At 44.4% G+C, this 22287-nt stretch overlaps 1 protein-coding gene across 1 annotated transcript; it reads right to left on the bottom strand.

The window, feature by feature from the left end:
* Positions 1-4805: 4805 nt before the first annotated feature.
* On the bottom strand, positions 4806-21139 carry LOC129868553 (gap junction delta-2 protein-like). The gene is made up of 2 exons (XM_055942648.1): positions 19449-21139; positions 4806-7208 (listed from the first exon to the last, which is right to left on the bottom strand). Exons 1-2 carry the CDS (start codon positions 19523-19525, stop codon positions 6353-6355), a joined length of 933 nt encoding a protein of 310 aa, XP_055798623.1. The 5' UTR covers positions 19526-21139; the 3' UTR covers positions 4806-6352.
* Between the last annotated feature and the right edge of the window lie 1148 nt (positions 21140-22287).

The raw sequence follows: 22287 nt of genomic DNA on the forward strand, positions 1-22287 counted from the left end.
GCCGCCCAGGGCGGCATCTTGCCATGCCAACATCTTGCCAGGGGCTGCATCAACAAAACAAAAAATGTTAGTTTTATTTGTGTGTTTTTGGTTAGCAATAGGGTAATAGTGTAATAATTAAATTATCTTTTTTATTTGTATTTATATACTACAATTTGTCAGAGACCTGGCCAGGTAGTGCCAGAATAACAGCCTATCCCTCAACGTGAACCAAGACTAAGGAGATGATTGTGGACTACAGGAAAAGGAGGACCGAGCACGCCCCTATTCTCATCGACGTGGCTGTAGTGGAGTGGATCGAGAGCTTCAAGTTCCTTGATGTCCATATTAACAACAAACTAGAATGGTCCAAACACACCAAGTCAGTCGTGAAGAGGGCAAAACACCCTGGCTATCTGCATTGTGTCCCTCCACCCACCGCCCCCTCTTTTACGCTACTGCTACTCTGTTCATCATATATGCATAGTCACTTTAACCATATCTACATGTACATACTACCTCAATCAGCCTGACTAACCGGTGTCTGTATGTAGCCTCACTACTTTTATAGCCTCGCTACTGTATATAGCCTGTCTTTTTACTGTTGTTTATTTCTTTACTTACCTATTGTTCACCTAATACCTTTTTTTCACTATTGGTTAGAGCCTGTAAGTAAGCATTTCACTGTAAGATACTGTCATGACGGTATCTTGACTAAGAAAAGGTTGGTGCCTACTGCTAAAGAGAGATACTGTTGCCAGTCAGTGCGAAGGTAGAGTGTACAGTTAAAGTCAGTTCACACATGCTGAACCAGTGATTACCAATGTCCACAAGGTCATCAGACTGCTGAACAGATAACCCAAGCTGTCTCCCTGCAAAGACCTGCCCCTTAGAGACTATCAACACCTTAGAGACTATCTGCACCTTAGAGACTATCTGCACCTTAGAGACTATCTGCACTTCAGAGACGATCTGCACCTTAGAGATTATCAACACTTTAGCGATTATCTGCACCTTAGAGATTATCTGCACTTTAGAGACTATCAACACCTTAGAGATGATCAACACCTTAGAGACTATCTGCACCTAAGATACTTTCTGCACCTTAGAGACTATCAGCACCTTAAAGACTATCAGCACCTTAGAGTTTATCTGCACCTAAGAGACTTTCTGCACCTTAGAGACTATCAGCACCTTAGAGATGATCAACACCTTAGAGATGATCAACACCTAAGAGATGATCAACACCTAAGAGACTATCAACACCTTAGAGATGATCAATACCTAAGAGATGATCAACACCTAAGAGACTATCAACACCTTAGAGACTATCTGCACCTAAGAGACTTTCTGCACCTTAGAGACTATCAACACCTTAGAGACTATCAGCACCTTAGAGACTATCTGCACATAAGAGACTATGAACACCTTAGAGACTATCAGCACCTTAGAGACTATCAGCACCTTAGAGACTATCAACACCTTAGAGACTATCTGCACCTTAGAGACTATCAGCACCTTAGAGACTATCAACACCTTAGAGACTATCAGCACCTTAGAGACTATCAACACCTTAGAGACTATCAACACCTTAGAGACTATCAGCACCTTAGAGACTATCAGCACCTTAGAGACTATCAACACATTAGAGACTATCAACACCTTAGAGACTATCAACACCTTTGGGACTATCAGCACCTTAGAGACTATCAACACCTTAAAGACTATCAACACCTTAGAGACTATCAGCACATAAGAGACAATCAACACCTTAGAGACTATCAGCACCTTAGAGACTATCAGCACCTTAGAGACTATCAGCACCTTAGAGACTATCAACACCTTAGAGACTATCAGCACCTTAGAGACTATCAACACCTTAGAGACTATCAACACCTTAGAGACTATCAGCACCTTAGAGACTATCAGCACCTTAGAGACTATCAGCACCTTAGAGACTATCAGCACCTTAGAGACTATCTGCACATAAGAGACTATGAACACCTTAGAGACTATCAGCACCTTAGAGACTATCAGCACCTTAGAGACTATCAACACCTTAGAGACTATCTGCACCTTAGAGACTATCAGCACCTTAGAGACTATCAACACCTTAGAGACTATCAGCACCTTAGAGACTATCAACACCTTAGAGACTATCAACACCTTAGAGACTATCAGCACCTTAGAGACTATCAGCACCTTAGAGACTATCAACACATTAGAGACTATCAACACCTTAGAGACTATCAACACCTTTGGGACTATCAGCACCTTAGAGACTATCAACACCTTAAAGACTATCAACACCTTAGAGACTATCAGCACATTAGAGACAATCAACACCTTAGAGACTATCAGCACCTTAGAGACTATCAGCACCTTAGAGACTATCAGCACCTTAGAGACTATCAGCACCTTAGAGACTATCAGCACCTTAGAGACTATCAGCACCTTAGAGACTATCAGCACCTTAGAGACTATCAGCACCTTAGAGACTATCAGCACCTTAGAGACAATCAACACCTTAGAGACTATCAGCACCTTAGAGACTATCAGCACCTTAGAGATTATCAACACCTTAGAGACTATCAACACCTTAGAGACTATCAGCACCTTAGAGACTATCAGCACCTTAGAGACTATCAGCACCTTAGAGATTATCAACACCTTAGAGACTATCAGCACCTTAGAGACTATCAGCACCTTAGAGACTATCAGCACCTTAGAGACTATCAACACCTTAGAGACTATCAGCACCTTAGAGACTATCAACACCTTAGAGACTATCAGCACCTTAGAGACTATCAGCACCTTAGAGACTATCAACACCTTAGAGACTATCAACACCTTAGAGACTATCAACACCTTAGAGACTATCAACACCTTGGAGATTATTTGCACTGACTATCCACACATCCAACTCTTATACAAAAATGTACACACAAACATCATACAGACACAGACACACGCAATCAACGCTGCTCTGTTATATATTATTCATTCTACTGCGTGACCAAGACACTGCACACTTTATATTTGTAAATACTGACTATGCATACTACCTCTTCTGTTACAGGTATAGGATCTTAAATTGACTTTATTGTCACAGCAAAATAATCCTGCAGCAACAGGATTTGGACGTTTGGCCATAATGTTGCTTGGATGGTAGTTAAGCTACTAGCTGGCCAAAAGTAGGCTACATGAAAAGTGCAATACTGTTCATATAAACGTGTTAGTGTGGGTTTTCAATTAATTTATGTAAATCACAAAGCTTTCCTGCATTTCCTGCGGTGCAAGAAAATTCTCAGCAACAAAAGAGTGATCAAATTGAGATCCTACATCTGTACTTATTATTTTTGACTCAACTCTTTTTATTGTTAATGTTGATATTGAATAACGTACTGCATTGTTGAGGGAGCTAGCACACAAGCATTTCACTGCACTTTTTATAGCTGCTGTAAACTTTGACAAATAAAATTTGATTTGACCATGACCTCATTGAATCTCCTAAACATAAACAACAGGAAGATTGACCAGAGATAGCCAGCCACTCCCAAAACGTGTAAAGTTGTTCATCTCTTACTCAGTGGACTGAGTGAGATCAGTTGGATAAGCTCACCTGGGAATGTGCTGCTGTCTGTCAGTCTTCCTTGGACTGCAGCAATCATAGCCTCCCTCCCTCCCTCCCTCACACACACACACACACACACACACACACACACACACACACACACACACACACACACACACACACACACACACACACACACACACACACACACACACACACACACACACACACACACACACACACACACACACACACACACACACACACACACACACACACACACACACACACACCTCAGTTCTCGGAATCCTCCAGTGGGGACAAGGGCCATACGCCTCCATCAAAGAGCCCTAGATGAAAGCAAAATCAAAGCACCTGGGTTGTGATTTGTGATTAGCACTTGGGTCAATTTTTGGATTTGATCAAAGCTAGATTCTGTTAGTATGGAGGTCTCTGCTGGAGTAACTCTGTTTGGATTTGATCAAAGCTAGATTCTGTTAGTATGGAGGTCTCTGCTGGAGTAACTCTGTTTGGATTTGATCAAAGCTAGATTCTGTTAGTATGGAGGTCTCTGCTGGAGTAACTCTGTTTGGATTTGATCAAAGCTAGATTCTGTTAGTATGGAGGTCTCTGCTGGAGTAACTCTGTTTGGATTTGATCAAAGCTAGATTCTGTTAGTATGGAGGTCTCTGCTGGAGTAACTCTGTTTGGATTTGATCAAAGCTAGATTCTGTTAGTATGGAGGTCTCTGCTGGAGTAACTCTGTTTGGATTTGATCAAAGCTAGATTCTGTTAGTATGGAGGTCTCTGCTGGAGTAACTCTGTTTATTGTCTGTCTTACTGAATGGATTTTGGGGCCGTGGCAACTAACTCTGCCTAGCTGACTTTGCTTATCTAACTTAATAATGTTGTTTCCTTTTCATTACAAAGTCAAATTAATTTGCCTGGGGTTTGTTCATGTCTGTTCTAGGTACACAACTTTAATCATACATCCCCCCTGTTATTAGAACAATACTCACATTGTCATAAAGTATTTGCACGGAAATTCAAAGTATCCATCGTACTGTATATCTTGTCATCAGTGTCCATAAATGTGCTGTTTTATGTTGATTTCCACTTAAAATGTTTCCACGTAAACATTTTCAGTTTTTGCTACTCAATGTCTGAAACTGTTCTCTTGATGTGATTTTAACCTTGTGCCCTAGTCTTATTCTCATAGCCTGCACACACACTTCAGCAGAAAATATGAGGCTTTTTGATATTTATATATTTATTCATTCATTTTTTTCTGCAATATATTATTAATATTATTGCTGCAATTCTGGAGCCTTTCCAATATTCGCTCCTCATATCCCCATTACAGGGTGCCATGTTCACATCTCATATATCATTTTTAATCTTAATACATGCTGATTATTACATGTCACAGGAGCAGGATGCAAATAAATGAAACAGTCTCTTTTTTTATTACATGTCATAACACAATCTATCCATTCTATTAATGCTTCAGTAACATGCCTTTTTCAAAGTCCATAGGAGGGAAAATACTTTTTTGGAACTTACAATTTCCATTATAGAACAAAAGCTTAACAAAGAGCACATTAATATGATATATGCTTAAAGCTGGCAATCTATGATTCATCTCCAGCACCACCCAAATCCCAGCACCCAACCCAACACCGCCATTCCCCCACCCACCCATGCCTCATAGGGGAATAAGCTGGCATTATGCAATTATTATTACATTCAATTATTTACAGTAACTTGGAAATATGGCACCAAATTCGATAGTAAAGCAAAAAGTTGTGGGTTAAACGTTAAAATGTTCTGTGAGTAAATACTTCTGTTTCCTGTGTAATGGAGAAATAACGTCTGGTTGGAATCCCATTCATTCCTTTAGTGCTTCATACTGTAGTCAGTTTTATAAAATAATGCATAATACAGCGATGGGGGGACGGGGGCTATGGGAGGAATGCTAGTGCAGGGAGGGGGGACGGGGGGACAGGAGCTATGGGAGGAATGCTAGTGCAGGGAGGGGGGACGGGGGGACAGGGGTTCCAGTTTGTGCTGAGGTATAGTTTTGGTGTTGATTTTTTAAAACATTTTAAAGCATTATTTTCTGGGTTTCTAAGGGGATGATAAAAGGTGCATCTCCTCTGCTTGGCTCCTCCTTGTAGTGGAGCTGCCGCAGGGAAGGAAAATAACGGAAAGAAGGAATGTTTCCTTTCCCTCAGCAACTCAACTTCACCCATCGTCTCTGCTCTGACTCTGCAGAACAAAGGACATACACACTGCCTTATCTCTTGCGCACACACACACACACACACATGCGCATGCATGCTCACACATACGTTCTTGCATATGCACACATACTTAAATAAATGAAGGGACAACGTTTGACCTCTCACAAAGGCAAAGATAATATATTTTATGTGAGACTTATTTCTTAATTTGAACTATCATTAATTCATATTCTTACAGTAATTAGTTCCATCTCCTCTTTATCCAGTGTGTTCTCTTGGAAGGCACAACTCTCCCAACAGTTTAAATCTAACTTTAGTTAGCACCTCAACTGCCATGTACTGTAGGTACTTTCTCTCTCCTGTAGAGTCCAAAAAGCTCTTCTCTCCAATAATCCTCCAGTATGGCCATGTGAAGTCCCCCTGCACCCCTGAATAATGTTGCAGTGTTAAGTCAGTGCCCCTCAGGGTGGGGGGAGCTGGGTTGAGTGTTCGTCCTCTCCAGAGAAATCTGTGCTCGGTCCAGAGGTCCAGGACCCCCCATGTGGAGGAGCCTCTGTCAGACATAGGCTGACTCACTGGACTGGGTCCTGCCCAGGTTGGGGGCCTGGGACACATGCGATACGTCCTTCTTACGCACCTCACAGATGGACTTCCTGCGGGCCTGAACACCCCTGACGGCCGTCTTGATCTTCCTCCAGCCCAGGTGGTTGAGCTCGGCCAGGTTGAGCAGCACACAGATGCCGCTCACCGCAAACATGAAGATCAGGAACACCGTCTTCTCTGTGGGGCGTGACACGTAACACTCCACCTCCTTCACACAGGGGTAACGGTCACACTCAAACATCCCTGGCACGTTGAAGCCATACAGGAAGTACTGGCCTGCCAGGAAGCCGATCTCCAGCACGTTACGAAACACCACCTGGATGACGTAGAATCGGGAGATGCCCTCCTGCCGCCGCACCTTGGCGCTCTTGGCCTGCGTGAGCCCCCGGGACACGTTGGGGATCTCCTTGACCTCCAGGTCCTGCTCCTCCTTGCCGCTGTCGGGGTTCTGCACCAGGATACCGTTGATGTTGCGCAGCTTGCGGGCGTGGTGGTCGCCTCCGCGACTGTGGTGACTTGCATGACCATGGTCTATGTAGGGGTGCAGCATGGAGTAACTGCGGTCACGCTGCTTGGCGGACTGGTGCACAGAGTAGGTGATGAAGCACAGGCTGGGCGTACACACCAAGATGATCTGGAAGACCCAGAAGCGGATGTGGGATATGGGGAAGGCCTTGTCGTAGCAGGCCTGGTTGCAGCCCGGCTGCATAGTGTTGCAGATGAACATTATCTGCTCGTCCTCATAGACCTTTTCACCCACTATACCTACTATCAAAATACGGAAGATCACTACTACAGTCAGCAGGATCCTGGAGAGAGGGAAAGAGAGAGGGGTGGGGAAGACACAATGTCGGTTAGGCGTTAAGAGGAGTGTTAAATGTAGCTAGGGTTGCACAATTCTGGGATGTTTCAATAAATGTCCTGGTTTCACAGTCATCCTGGTTGGAGGATTTCGGATTTCGTACCTATTTCCTCCTGATTCTGGGAATCCTCCAACCAGGGAATTTATTGAAAGTTTTGCAACCCTAGTCAAATGTGACACAGAGTAGAACAAATAATCATTGTAAGTACTGGGATATTGACATGATTAATTAGACATGTTACTCGTCTGTTATCATTAATTGAAAGCCAAAGCTAATATGTTTGCAGGTTGGCTTTGGCTTTAGTCATGTGTGAGTTAGAGTGACATCATTTGTCTTAAGCCAATAAAGGCTGTGTTTTATATGTACCTCTGCTCAACCACAGCATATAAATGGAGACAAAAGTAGCTCTCACACCAAGGACAAGTTCGATCAGATGTGTGTAGTGGTCGCTCTCTCTGTGTGTGTGTGCGTGTGTGTGTGAATGCGTGTGTGCCCGTGAGTGCATGTGTGTGCACGAATCCCTCAGCTGCTGCAGTGTGAAACGAAGAAAGGTAGGAGAGGAGAGATAGTCTCAGTCATTTCTGTGGATAATGAACATGTGGAACCCTGCATGAATATCCATCATGTTGCTGGCTGAGCGTAACCCTCCTGTCTCCTATCCAGCCAGCATCTCCATTCATTTTTCAACAGCAGACAGATAAGAGATGAGCTCTCTCCCTCTCAGCTCTGCCTGTGGAGACGTGCTGAGAGCTTAATCCCACTCCTCCTCAATCTACCCAGTACTACTACATCCACACACACACAGACGATCTAAACCCCATTAAATAGGCTACTATACTTCATCAATGCTTCCTCACCTAAACATGGTTTATGTACCTCAATATGCACCACTGGCATCAGTGAAAATGTCAACCAAATGACATCAGCGATGTTTAAAATTCACTGCTAGTGCTATCCTAAAGCAATGCCCCGCCCCTCATGTCCTCTCCCGCCCTTCCTGTGTATTGATTATTTTGCCCATATTATTGGTTTGACTGATGGTGAAGTGTTCAATGGGACATTGATTGAGTGTGTGCACTTAATTTGGAGCAGCAGGTTGTAGAGTTCCTCAGAAGATGCAGACCCTCATTTTACTGTAGCTAAGCAGCTCAGATAGCCTCCATTTACGTGGAAGAGGCAGCTACCAGTGGCTGTTCAATTCACATCTTTAGCACTGCAGAATACATATGCTGCCATTTTTAATCTCTCTCTCACTCCCTCTCTCTTTACATCTCTCTCTATGTCCTTTTCTCTCTGTCCCTCACACTCCATCTCTTTTGTGCTCTCCCTCTCCTAGTTTTTTCATAGTGCAGTGTCAAAGGAGACCCTGGTGTGTCTTTAAAATTAGCCCCACCTCCCCCCACACCCACTCTCAGTGGCCGGTTACCACAGCAACCCCCTACTGATCCAGTCAGAGCGGAGGCTCAGGGAGAGAAAGGAGAAGAGAGCAAGGGATGGAGGGATGAAGGAGTGAGAGAAACAAGAACTGTGTGTGAGGCGTGAGAAGATACAGAAACCTTAGGAATGTAGACAGACAGGCAGATGTAAAGTGAGACAAACATGCTAAATCAGGGGGAAAGACAGGCAGATGTGATGGAACAGATTCCTAGCCGGGCAGCAGAGCAGGCAGAACATGTGGTACTATGGTACAGACTTTAAATAGAGTTGCATGCTGCTGCAGGACTGTTCTCACACCACCTGGGCCTCACATGGGCATGTGTATGTGTTTGCATATGAGCATGCGTGTTTATTTTTGTATGTGTATGTGAGTGTGCATGTACTGTGTGTGTGTGTATATGTGTGTGCATGTACTGTGTGTGTGTGTGTGTGTGTGAGTGTGTGTGTGTATTCCCTGTGTATCCCTTGCTTGTGTGAGGTGGCATGTGTGTCTGGTCGTCTGTGTTTGGAGCAGCTGTGTGTACGCCACACTGCCTCTCAGTGTGTTTGAAAATAAAACAGAAGAGATTTCTACACCTTTAGTGTTTCAGAGGTTCAATGCCGTGTACATGAACATTTGCACACACTTCCACTCTTATAGAACACACATGTATGCAGGGAATTACACAAGCAGATACACAATTACACGCGCAGACTCATAGCCATACAGACACACAGCCATACATGCACTACACACACACAGACACACAGCTACTCAGACACACAGCCACACATGCACTACACATGTACAGGTGCATTCAGAAAGTATTCAGACCCCTTCACTTTTCCACATTTTGTTACGTTACAGCCTTATTCTTAAATTGATTAAATAGTTTTTTTCCTCGTCAATGTACACACAATACCCCATAATGACAAAGCAAAAACTGTTTTTTAGAAATATTTGCAAATGTATAAAAAATCCCAAACTGAAATAACACATTTATGTAAGTATTCAGACCCTTTACTCAGTACTTTGTACTCAGCACCTTTGGCAGCGATTACAGCCGCAAGTCTTTTTGGGTATGACGCTACAAGCTTGGCACACCTGTATTTGGGGAGTTTCTCCCATTCTTCTCTGCAGATCCTCTCAATCTCTGTCAGGTTGGATGGGGAGCATCGCTGCTCAGCTATTTTCATGTCTTTCTAGACATGTTCGATTGGGTTCAAGTCTGGGCCACACAAGGACATTCAGAGACTTGTCCCGAAGCCACTCCTGCATTGTCTTTTATTTATTTATTTATTTTTATTTCACCTTTATTTAACCAGGTAGGCAAATTGAGAACACGTTCTGATTTACAATTGCGACCTGGCCAAGATAAAGCAAAGCAGTTCGTCACATACAACAACACATAGTTACACATGGAGTAAAACAAACATACAGTCAATAATACAGTGAAAAATAAGTCTATATACAATGTGAGCAAGTGAGGTGAGATAAGGGAGGTGAAGGCAAACAAAATATATAAAATATATATATAAATAAATAAAAATATAAAAAAGGCCATGGTGGCGAAGTAAATACAATATAGCAAGTAAAAAAACACTGGAATGGTTGGTTTGCAGTGGAAGAAAGTGTAAAGTAGAGATAGAAATAATGGGGTGCAAAGGAGCAAAATAAATAAATAAATACAGTAGGTAAAGAGGTAGTTGTTTGGGCTAAATTATAGATGGGCTATGTACAGGTGCAGTAATCTATGAGCTGCTCTGACAGCTGGTGCTTAAAGCTAGTGAGGGAGATAAGTGTTTCCAGTTTCAGAGATTTTTGTAGTTCGTTCCAGTCATTGGCAGCAGAGAACTGGAAGGAGAGGCGGCCAAAGGAAGAATTGGTTTTGGGGGTGACCAGAGAGATATACCTGCTGGAGCGCGTGCTACAGGTATGTGCTGCTATGGTGACCAGCGAGCTGAGATAAGGGGGGACTTTACCTAGCAGGGTCTTGTAGATGACCTTGAGCCCGTGGGTTTGGCGACGAGTATGAAGCGAGGGCCAGCCAACGAGAGTGTACAGGTCGCAGTGGTGGGAAGTATATGGGGCTTTGGTGACAAAACGTATGGCACTGTGATAGACTGCATCCAATTTATTGAGTAGGGTTTTGGAGGCTATTTTGTAAATGACATCACCGAAGTCGAGGATTGGTAGGATGGTCAGTTTTACAAGGGTATGTTTGGCAGCATGAGTGAAGAATGCTTTGTTGCGGAATAGGAAGCCAATTCTAGATTTAACTTTGGATTGGAGATGTTTGATGTGAGTCTGGAAGGAGAGTTTACAGTCTAACCAGACACCTAGGTATTTGTAGTTGTCCACATATTCTAAGTCAGAGCCGTCCAGAGTAGTGATGTTGGACAGGCGGGCAGGTGCAGGCAGTGATCGATTGAAGAGCATGCATTTAGTTTTACTTGTATTTAAGAGCAATTGGAGGCCACGGAAGGAGAGCTGTACGGCATTGAAGCTCGCCTGGAGGGTTGTTAACACAGTGTCAAAAGAAGGGCCAGAAGTATACAGAATAGTGTCGTCTGCGTAGAGGTGGATCAGAGAATCACCAGCAGCAAGAGCGACATCATTAATGTCTTGGCTGTGTACTTTGGGTGGTTGTCCTGTTGGAAGGTGAACTGTCGCCCCAGTCTGTGTCACGCCTGCTCCCGCTCTTCCTCCCTCTGTCGCTCGAGAGCACCACACTCCCCAACACTTTCAGTACGCACACCTGCCTTTCCCCATCACGCGCATCAGCGCTCATTGGACTCACGTGGACTCAATTACCTGTGTAATTTCCTTCCCTATATCTGTCTGTTTCCTAGCTCTGTTCCGTGCGTCGGGATTGTTCGTCATATGATCTTGTTTACCCGTGTGTTGACGCTGTTCCTGTCGTGTTCCATGTCTGTTCCTGAATAAATGTTTGACTCCCCATACCTGCTTCTCATCTCCGGCATCAGGTCCTTGCAGTCCGAGGTCCTGAGCACTCTGGAGCAGGTTTTCATCAAGGATCTCTCTGTTCCATTCATCTTCCCCTCAATCCTGACTAGTCTCCCAGTCCCTGCCACTGAAAAACATCCCCACAGCATGATGCTGCCACCAACATAATTCACCGTAGTGATGGTGACAGGTTTCGTCCAGACGTGACGCTTGGCATTCAGGCCAAAGAGTTCAATCTTGGTTTCATCAGACCAGAGAATCTTGTTTCTCATGGTCTGAGAGTCCTTTAGGTGCCTTTTGGCAAACTCCAAGCGGGCTGTCATGTACTGAGGAATAGCTTCCGTCTGGCCACTCTACCATAAAGGCCTGATTGGTGGAGTGCTGCAGAGATGGTTGTCCTTCTGGAAGGTTCTCCCATCTCCACAGAGGATCTCTGGAGTTTTGTCAGAGTGACCATTGGGTTCTTGGTCACCTCCCTGACCAAGGCCCTTCTCCCCCGATTGCTCAGTTTGGCCCGAGCGGCCAGCTCTAGGATGAGTTTTGGTGCTTCCAAACTTCTTTCATTTAATAATGATGGAGGCCACTGTGTTCTTGGTGACCTTCAATGCGGCAGGAAAAAAATGGTACCTTTCCCCAAATCTGTGCCTCAACACAATCCTGTCTCGAAGCTCTACGGACAATTCCTTTAACCTCATGGCTTGGTTTTTGCTCTGACATGCACTGTCAACTGTGGGACCTTATATAGACAAGTGTGTGACTTTCCAAATCATGTACAATCAATTGAATTTACCACAGGTGGACTCCGATCAAGTTGTAGAAACATATCAAGGATGATCAATGGAAACAGGATGCAACTGAGCTCAATTTCGAGTCTCATAGCAAAGGGTCTGAATACTCATGAATTCATAAAACAAACATTTCTAAGAACCTGTTTTCACTTTGTCATTATGGGGTATTGTGTGTAGATTGAGGAGGACAAATAATAATTAAATCCATTTTAGAATAAGGTTGCAATGTAACAAAATAAGGGGTCTGAAAACGTTCCGAATGCACTGTAAGTGTTTGTCTCCTTGATGGTTTGACTGAAAGTGAGAGTATTGATGTTTCTTAGCAAGGCATTTGACAGACACTGCTAGATGAGAGCATATTGTGTCCTGTTCCATAAAGCTAATGGCAAAGAACCTTACTGTATCTCTGGGTTTTGAAATGTGAGAATCTACACAGCTGCAGCAGCTGATTGCCCTGTCAATGTATTGAACGGATAATAGAACAAGACAAGCTTCTGTATGTATCTCAACAATGAAGGAGTCTGCGTGTGACAGAGCCTCTGTCAAGTCGTCACAGAGATGCTCTGAGTGAGTTTGTGTTGCAGCAGTTCCCTTGGTGCAGCCTGGTCCAGGTCCTGCTGTCACAACGAGTAACTGTCATCATCATTCAAACACCTGCTGTGTGCTGCATCAGAGGGGCGGGCCCTGCGCTGCACCTTTGCTACACTACACAAGCTGTCTGTTCACACGTCCACGGCATAGGACCGTATGGTTTCTAACTAACCCATAATCAACATTACAGATGTGTTCATTATGCCTCATGTTTCATGTATTCTTGTACTGAATAGTTGCAAATATTTTCATGTTCTGTATTTCCCGGGAAAGGCACAGGTCATTACGTTTCCCTCTCATGTATTAGGCTCTGCAGAATTCACAGGGTTGCTTTGCCTGCAATGTTTGACAGGGGGTACGTGATGGTGTTGCACAGTGAGTTTTACTGCGGTCCTGAGCTGTTGGTTTATTCAGGTGTTGGACTGTTTGGGTGTAGGTGTTACATGGTTTGGGATTGCCGTGTGTGTGTGTGTGTGTGTGTGTGTGTGTGTGTGTGTGTGTGTGTGTGTGTGTGTGTGTGTGTGTGTGTGTGTGTGTGTGTGTGTGTGTGTGGTATTCTGCTGTAGAACAGGATAATCAGCATGAAGTAGATTGCTGCATTAGCAGAAAGCAGTGGAAAAAGGTCATCTAGAAACATCAGTTAAATCCTGCAGAGAGAGGGCCCATACATTAGAGCAGGAAGGCAGGAAGGCCCTTAGGCCCTCACCATCTGAATATCCCACTACAAATGATCAAAAAGATGTTCGACGATCATTAGAAGTTCTCCTGCTTGTTTTGGAAGCTCTTCAATCAAGCCAATGGCGTAATTTACTCGAGGCCATTGCTTGAACTGGTTGAACTGGTTCAGAAGATCCAGGATGGGATCCAAGCACCACATCTACACAGCTCTGTACAACACCATCAACGCTCCAGCCTCAGATCACTTACAGCAAGACTGGCTGGAACATGTCTTACATCATGTCTTACATCAGTCAATCTCACACTGAGTCCTAGAAAACCAGACAATTTGCCCCACTGTGACCAAAACATACTTTCAAGGTCAATAAAATGATATACATTTTCTCATACCGTATGTGTCAAAATTCACCAATAATCATGGCGATGAATCATCCCTGAATGAGGATATTGCATCAAATGTGCACATATACACAGTTGTGAGTTACTATAGAAACAGCCTGTCCAGATGAATGTACCAGTGAGGAAGGCGTTCTTGGCTGGTATGGAATGTGATGTAAACCACCACAGCCAGGTCTCTGATTGGAGACCCAATCATCCAGCTAAAGAGCATGTCTGATTGCAGCCCAAGTGGATAATTGAATCTCTAGCTATCTTTGGTCTAGGATGATGTCACAGTCATGAATCAGAGCAGGCTCTTAGAACTCCTACACTAATGCTGAAAGGTATAGAAACAGCAAGTACACTAAGTGTAGAGCCAGTGTCTATTGAATGGTGGTTTATACAAGCAATGGTGTGTTAGTAATGCTGAATGGCCAGGAAGTCTTTACAGTATAGGCAATTAATTTTATGTGTAGCCTCTAAACTCTCTGCAGCTCTGCTGCATTCCTTCTACAGTATACTTTAGATTAGCTGATGTGTAGGCTGTGTAATCCGTTTTAGCAGCTCCAGTGTTAGGTCTATGGCAGCCTCGTCGCGAACCAGGCCGTGACAACGACGTGGTTTTGGAGGTCTGGCATGGTAGACTATGGTAGCTCCTGTAGTAGTTGGTGTGTTGGCTGGACATCCAGGCCCTGGCTCTTCTAAAGGCTCTCACACATTCATCCACACAGCAGCTGCTGCTGCCAGCCTCCAGAGGCTGCACCGGCCCTGAGCACTGACCCCAGATGCACAGGGAAAACACCCACACACCAGCTCATACACACAAACGTACACACACACACACACTGACACATATGCATACACATATACGAACACACGCTGATGATGCTCACAGACTCATGTATACACTAGGTCATGATCTCACATGCTATGCATACATACACTGTACCCCTCAAACACATACTAGCTCCCCCCACGAGTACTCACACATAGGCCTGCATACAGCCAGAACTAGCAGAAATGCAAATACATTATGGACAGTGAACAAACACCAAGGGCACAAAAACAGAGAGCAGTCACATAATATTCAGCCACACATACTGGACACCCAGAGTGAAAATGTTATTTCATCTCATACGGAGCATGTCTCCGTAATAAGACACAGCTAATTGCTTATGGCAGCACATAATGAAGACCTGACCAAGCACAGAGATTAGAGAGCTGCATTACATTACAACACACTAGCTACTAGCTACACACTGAAAGAGCATATCTCTCCCTCCCTCTCCCTCCGTCTCTCCCTTAGTGTTTGAGCTAGTTGGTGAATATTGTATGGCATCACTATTCTCCTCTGTGAATATGGGACTATGTGAAAGAAGCAAATACTAACTATATGTAACAGCTGTCTTATTTTGTATCAAATATTGAGAATGTTTTAAATAAAATATGTCTGAAAAACACATGTATCTCAGTTGGTAGAGCATGGTGTTTGCAACGCCAGGGTTGTGGGTTTGATTCCCACAGGGCACCAGTATGAAAATGTATACACTCACTACTGTAAGTCGCTCTGGATAAGAGTGGCTGCTAAAATATAAAAATGTAGCCCGATGCTGTGGGTGTATCCAATCCAGTATGGCTCTCTCCTCTGCAGTAGGGTCAGTTAGCATCTCCAGTGTATTGAGTAATGACACAGATTCTCCATGCCACTGATTGTGATAACAACCTGTGCTGCCAACTCAGATACTCTGCAGATGGAAACTTACCCTCTTTTTCCTCTTCCCTCCTCTATGTATTCATGTTCCAAACTCCTCTCTTTCCTCAGCAGCTCTATCCCTTCCTCCCATCCCGCCATCCCTCATTTCCATTGTTTAATCTCTCCCTGATCCCCTAGTCCTCCATTCTCTCTCTCTTTTCTCGCTCCATTCGTCTCTGGCACTGACCCCACTACAGCATTGCAGTGGAGAAAATGATGCATCAACACACTTCCTTTCCCTTTTACCTGCAAGGTGTTTAACCTGATTTAATACAGGAACCCCCCGGCTTATTTCTCTCCTGGAAGAGCACATTAACGCTTTGTAAGAGAGATCACAGACGTGTGTGTGTGTGTGTGTGTGTGTGTGTGTGTGTGTGTGTGTGTGTGTGTGTGTGTGTGTGTGTGTGTGTGTGTGTGTGTGTGTGTGTGTCAGAATGAAGCAGAGAAAAGGGGGGGGAGTGTGTGAGAGATACCCTATAGAGGACAGTTAGGACAAACAGACAGTATAAGGCACAGTGACTGCAGGAGGGGGGCAGAGACTTGATTTGGAGTCATAAGAGAATCTAGTCAGCAGGATTATAACAGAACTGTCACATATACATGAACATGCATTCTAATCAGACCGCTGCTACATTTACATACACCACTGAATGTGCAAAATGGCTGACCTGACCCTGATGTATAATGACTAGCAGAGCCACATCTCTGAAACAGCAGTCTGACCACGTGAAACAATTTCACAGCCAGGCCTTCACCAACACGTAGAGTAGCTTAAAGAATCACCCTGTATACATGCACCATGTACGTATCTAAACACTCAGTCCCACATCTGCAGTTGCTATTAAGTATCTAAATTCACACAGACAGACAGGCATAATGGACTGATAGAGGGCCACCACAGAGATATCGGGTTACTGCTAACATCTAGAGGCCACACAGACAGGACTAACAGATTGAACATGGCCCAAACACTAAGGTATCAGTTACAACACACCCTCATGTCCTCACTAGCGGCAGGAGAAACCAGAGGAATGTAGGCTACTGAGCGTCAAAATGTACAAATAATAAGAGACTTATCTGTGGTGCACTATAGGGTCACCATTCACATGACCACTTTAGTCATCTGACCATGTCTGGTATAGAATGTGGAAACACCTCAATGCCTTTAACTCCACATATATAAATACTACAGACGGAGACAATGATGAAAAAGATGGACCCACATTTGGCTTGAGGAGAATTAGTCATCAAATATGTTTGATATGGGGGAGCCTTTCTGTCGGGCCTGTAAAGCGCATGATCAACAGCAGCGCTCAGATTAAGAATAAAAGACATGAACAGAAGTCCATGTCAGCATTAATAATGCTCTCTGTCAGACACCGCAGACACATTGAGAGAGTTGTCTCTGCTTCTGAATGATTGTAGGCGTTTTTTCATTCATTGATTCATTCTCTGATGAATGTATTCCTCTTTTGCACCCGACAGACAATCATTGACTCTAGTTGCCAGACAGGGGCTTGATCTAAACTCAAAGGAGATGTGAGGAAAATGCAGATCCCTTATCCTGTTCATAATCGTATGGCATTTAGAGACATGGGGAGATACACACTCACATATTTGGTTTGGTTGTTTGTGTGGTCTACTTTATCAGTATTTTTCAGAACTTTGATCTACTTTAGCATGACCCCAAATCATATCCACCATTGGCACACCCTGATGAAGGTGTTAGCCGATACGCCTTGGTGGATTTTAATTAGGACTTCGCCCACACATTAAAGGCTTTTCAACTTGCAGACCTACACAAGTGCCTGAACTTGGATTTCTTATCCCACTTAGCTCCTATTTGTGGTTATAATTATTCCTTTTGCTTTTCATATCCACCATGTTGAATAATATGAAATAATAATACCATAGTAATACTACACTACAACCTACATTTAACACCATGAACATTGTGACATTTCATAGTCCAAAAGTACTGTGCAAAGTACAAACATTACCATAAACCTCATTATAATCTAGCAACGTTATTTCATTTGAAACCTTTCTTAAACAACGTGCTATGAAGAGGTGACTTCATGTATTGCTCAGTTTACTAAACTCAAGTTAAATAATGCCCTCCGATTTGATTATTTAGTCAACTATTTAACTTGAGTTTAGTAAACTAAGCAAAACATCAATAGTTGCTTCTTCATAACGCACATTGTGGAAGAAAAGTTTCAAATGAAATAGCGCTGCTAGATTATAATGAGGTTTATGGTCATGTTTGTACTTTGCACAGCGCTTTTGCACTAGGAAAATGTCACCCTTAGTCTCTATTTAGCCTGCTGTATATAGCCTTCTAGCCACATACTCTGATAAACATGTATGTGCACACACATTCACAGACAAACACAGACACACAAACACACACACAAAAAGACAAAAGCACAAAAACAGACAAACACAGACATGCAGTGATTGTACTGTGCTTGTGTGAGAGAGAAGGTCAGGCTTTGCCCTTGCTTGGGACTACCTGGGGTTGAGGTTAATGAGCACAGCAGTGCAGCTGGCTTCCATGTTAATACAGGTAGCCAAGCGTTGTACACTTCCTCTCTACTGCACTGTACTGCAATCCTGAAATCCTATAGCTGTATGCTTCACTGGGTAAGCAAGCATATGGAAATATTGTGTGTGATTTTTCCATACAGGGGACTAGTGCAGTTTACCAATGTGAGTAACTCACATTGTGGTTAATGGGTGGAAAATCACACTTTGAATTTGACTAATCACGCAGGCGAGAGACGATGAAGCATATTTTTCACATGCCAGAGAAAAAAATCTGCCATTACAGTATGTTTGTTCTCAGTACATGTCTCCACTGCTAATAAGACTCCAATCTGCTCATGCATAACCTTCTGTCACTACACCCCAGTAACTACAGAACACACAAAACCACAAGAAGCAATCTCTCTGCCAAGTTCAGAATAATTTCCTCCATCTCATCCTGCTCCTCTCTCATCCACACCTTCATTTCTGTCCTCTGTCTCTCTTTTCTCAGTATGTCTCTCCTCCCTCCTCCTCTACCTTGCTACTAGAGACTCCCATTGCCCCTCCATCAATACCAGGACCAATAGGTGAAATCAACACAGGAGCTTGGCTGAATTAGCCCTAATGCCCAGTAATACCAGCTATTGATTATGTGCAATTAGCTTATCCCTTAACTAATGATGGGCACAGAAGGGGGGGGGGGGGGGGGGGGGGGGGGGGCTACTGCTGGGACAGTCCTCAGGGATACCACCAACCCAGTTAACACTCAAACACACACATGCATTTACATGTACGTTTTTGTCATTTAGCAGATGCTCTTATCCAGAGCGACTTACAGGAGTAATTAAGGTTAAGAACCTTGCTCAAGGGCACATCGACAGATTTGTCATCTAGTCGGCTCGGGGATTCGAACCGGTGACCTTTCGGTTACTGGTCCAATGCTCTAAACTGCTAGGCTACCTGCCAAAACACCAACACACTCACACACACTTTCAATAAAAAAAAACACAAGCATTTCCCATCTCAAAAACACACACAAAACAATTTTTACACACTGGTGATGAGTGGCAGGAGGACAGTCTTACCTCCCAATCATGGTAGAATGTTGCTGGACAGCAGCCTCGAGCAGCCGCTCCAGAATGGTCCACTCCCCCATGGTCATTGAAAGACAGGTTCAGCCTAAGGAGGAACCGGGTCTCCGGGGCTCTCCCCCTCTTCCTCCCGCTCCTCCTCCCCCTCCTCCTGGGCTCAGCGCTCCTGACGGTCCCCAGCCAGAGGGGGCGCATCCGCCCCCGTCCCACACCAGCTTCTTCTGACCTCTACTCGTTGACCTGGCCGATGGTTCTCTATGGGAGTGACAGTGTGGGGGTGAACGTGTGTGCCCTCCCTCGGTCCGGTCCCGTTGTGCTCTGCTCTTCCTGGCAGAGGAGTGATGCCTTCTGCCTCTCCTCTTCTCTCCCTCCCTCCCTCCCTCCCCCTCCCTCCCTGTGTAGTGAAGCTTGTCTTCCCCCTGCTGCACCACTCAGATCTATGCTATAGCTTACTGTATGTGACAGCCATGATCTTGCTCTCTCTCTCCCTCCTCCCCCTCACTCCCGCTCTTCCCTGCCCACTCTCGCTCTGTCCTCCACCCTACCCCCAGGGCTGTCCTGGTACCTCAGATGCACTCCCTCCCATCGGTGTGAAGCTCTTGTCCTTGCATTGTGTTCAGTACCTTCTCTGTACCCTGCCTCCTCTAACCCAGCACACTACACACTGCACCCAGCTGACACCTCCTCTGCTCACCTCCACGCACAGTCACACACACACACACACACACACACACGCTCAAACTCGAGGACCGACTGTCACTGCCTGAATCCTCCCTATATTTACTACACTATGATGTAAAGACACATTTGCACATAAAGCTCCTGCCATGCACTGTATTGCTTACTGAAATTCATTGTCATGAGAAACGTTGGCTCCTCCACCCCCAATCACTACAAGAAACAGTAAAAAAAAGGCAAAATAAACGCCGGCACACACACTCAATCAGCTGCCTTGCTGCATACACTTAGGCAGTGGTGCTGCAGACCTGCTGTCCTCTATCGTCCCTCTGGCTAATTCCAGCAGAGTCCTCCGCCTGGAGTCATGTCTGCCGCAGAGAGCAGGGATGAGTGGCTATCCTCCTGGAAAACCATCATCTCTCTCTTCTCTCCCTCTCTTTGCTCTTTCTCTCTCCTTGCTCCCTCCTTATGTTTGTGTTCTGAGCTCAGTCTCTCCGATTACCTATTTCTCTCTAGGTCTCGCTCCTTGTTCCTCCCTCTCCTTTCAGCACTCCCTCACTCTCTCTGGTTCACTCTCTCACTCGATCTCTGTCAAACTACGTAAGCATGCCACATTCCCCCCTTCAGACCTCTCTCTTTCGCTCTCCTCCCTCCCTATTTCCTTATCTGGTAAATGTGCTTTGATTGCTAGCCTGATCGCTGGTTCACTTGTGCTTGCAAGAATGCCTCCCTTGTGCCGTCTCGGTTCTCTCCTCCTGTTCTATTGGAATGAGGGATTCTACCACCACCCCTCTCTTCCTTCCCTGCAATCCTCTGTCTCAATGTGGAGTCTCTTTCTCTCTCACTGTCACTCTGTCTCCCATCACCCTCTCGTACACATGGTCTCGCTCTCTTCTCTCACTTTCTCGTTCTCTCTGTTACACATCACCCGCCTCATGCCTCTGTCGAGAGGATTACAGAAGAGAATCATGGTTCTGCTCCTCCTCCCCATTCCCCCTCTGCCCCTTCCTGTTACTGTATTCAGCATGACCGCACACTTATTTGTCTCTGCCCCCACCTTCTCACTCCCTCCTCTCCCCCTTACTGAATTTCTCCCCACTCCTCCTCATTCCCCTTCCCACATTCTATCCATTTCCCCTTCTCCATTCTTTCTCTGGAAAGATGAGCACAGTACAGTATTCTGCTGTGACATATTAATCTAATGAATTCAGCTTTCTATAATGGCGGTGTGATACTGTACATAGGCTACCCCCACACACACACTTGCTCTGCCACATTGGTACAGTAGCCACTGTGAGTCACACGCCAACAGTAACAGCATCAAGGGGAAGAATATCCAATGTTTCTTGTCTGAACAAGGACACGGATAATACACATCTAGCTGTTTTTTCTATGCATCGGCAGGACAGAACGACAGTGTAAGGTCAGCTCAAGGGGGTTGTTTGTGTCACTTTGTTAACAACAGCTGGTGTGCAATCTCTAATATTAAGGAAGTCTCGAGGTTCTGCTTGCCTGAGTTAGAATACCTCATGATAAGCTGCAGACCATACTATTCACCAAGAGTGTTATCTGTATTTTTTGTAGCTGTCTATTTACTGCACTCAACGAGCTGTATAGTGCCATAAGTATTCCAAAAAGATACATTTGACAATTTTCTTGTCACAAAGATGCTGATTATTAATAACAGATGTTGCTATTCCCTTGTCATAATCCTGTATTGATACTCCATATTTAGGGCTTCATGCTTGAAGCTTCAGTATGAATCAAATGGGGTGAACAGACATCTGACATATTGTAATCCAAATAGTGTAAAGTCAGGGGAAATGATCCAGCTAGCGCTGTAGTAGACTAGAGAACACTGTTCACTACCTCATAGTAAGCTGTTTAGAATCTGTCACGAATAGAATAGTATAGGGGTCACTTAACCAAAAGATGATAGTTATTGTGTCATCTATCATACCATACACTATGTAGATAAGGTGGTGGGTGATAGTACGTTAGATGATGCATATCTACGTAGGTCAACATGTCTATGAAGGGAGGGGTGAAGCAGCGATTGGTGTATGTGTGTGTGTAGAGCTCAGGTGTGTGTTGGTAATGTTCATCAGGGAGCCAACATAGTAACTGTTCAGTGGATCTCATGTGGAATTTTCTC

Source organism: Salvelinus fontinalis, chromosome 13 (genome assembly GCF_029448725.1).
Source record: "Salvelinus fontinalis isolate EN_2023a chromosome 13, ASM2944872v1, whole genome shotgun sequence".
Lineage (NCBI taxonomy): Eukaryota > Metazoa > Chordata > Actinopteri > Salmoniformes > Salmonidae > Salvelinus > Salvelinus fontinalis.

Excerpts from the sequence above, each read along its gene's own strand:
- LOC129868553 (XM_055942648.1), bottom strand. The coding sequence starts at position 19,525 with ATGACCATGGGGGAGTGGACCATTCTGGAGCGGCTGCTCGAGGCTGCT. Across the intron at positions 7,209-19,448 it reads CATTCTACCATGATTGGGAG|GATCCTGCTGACTGTAGTAG; the intron begins GTAAGACTGTCC and ends CCCTCTCTCCAG.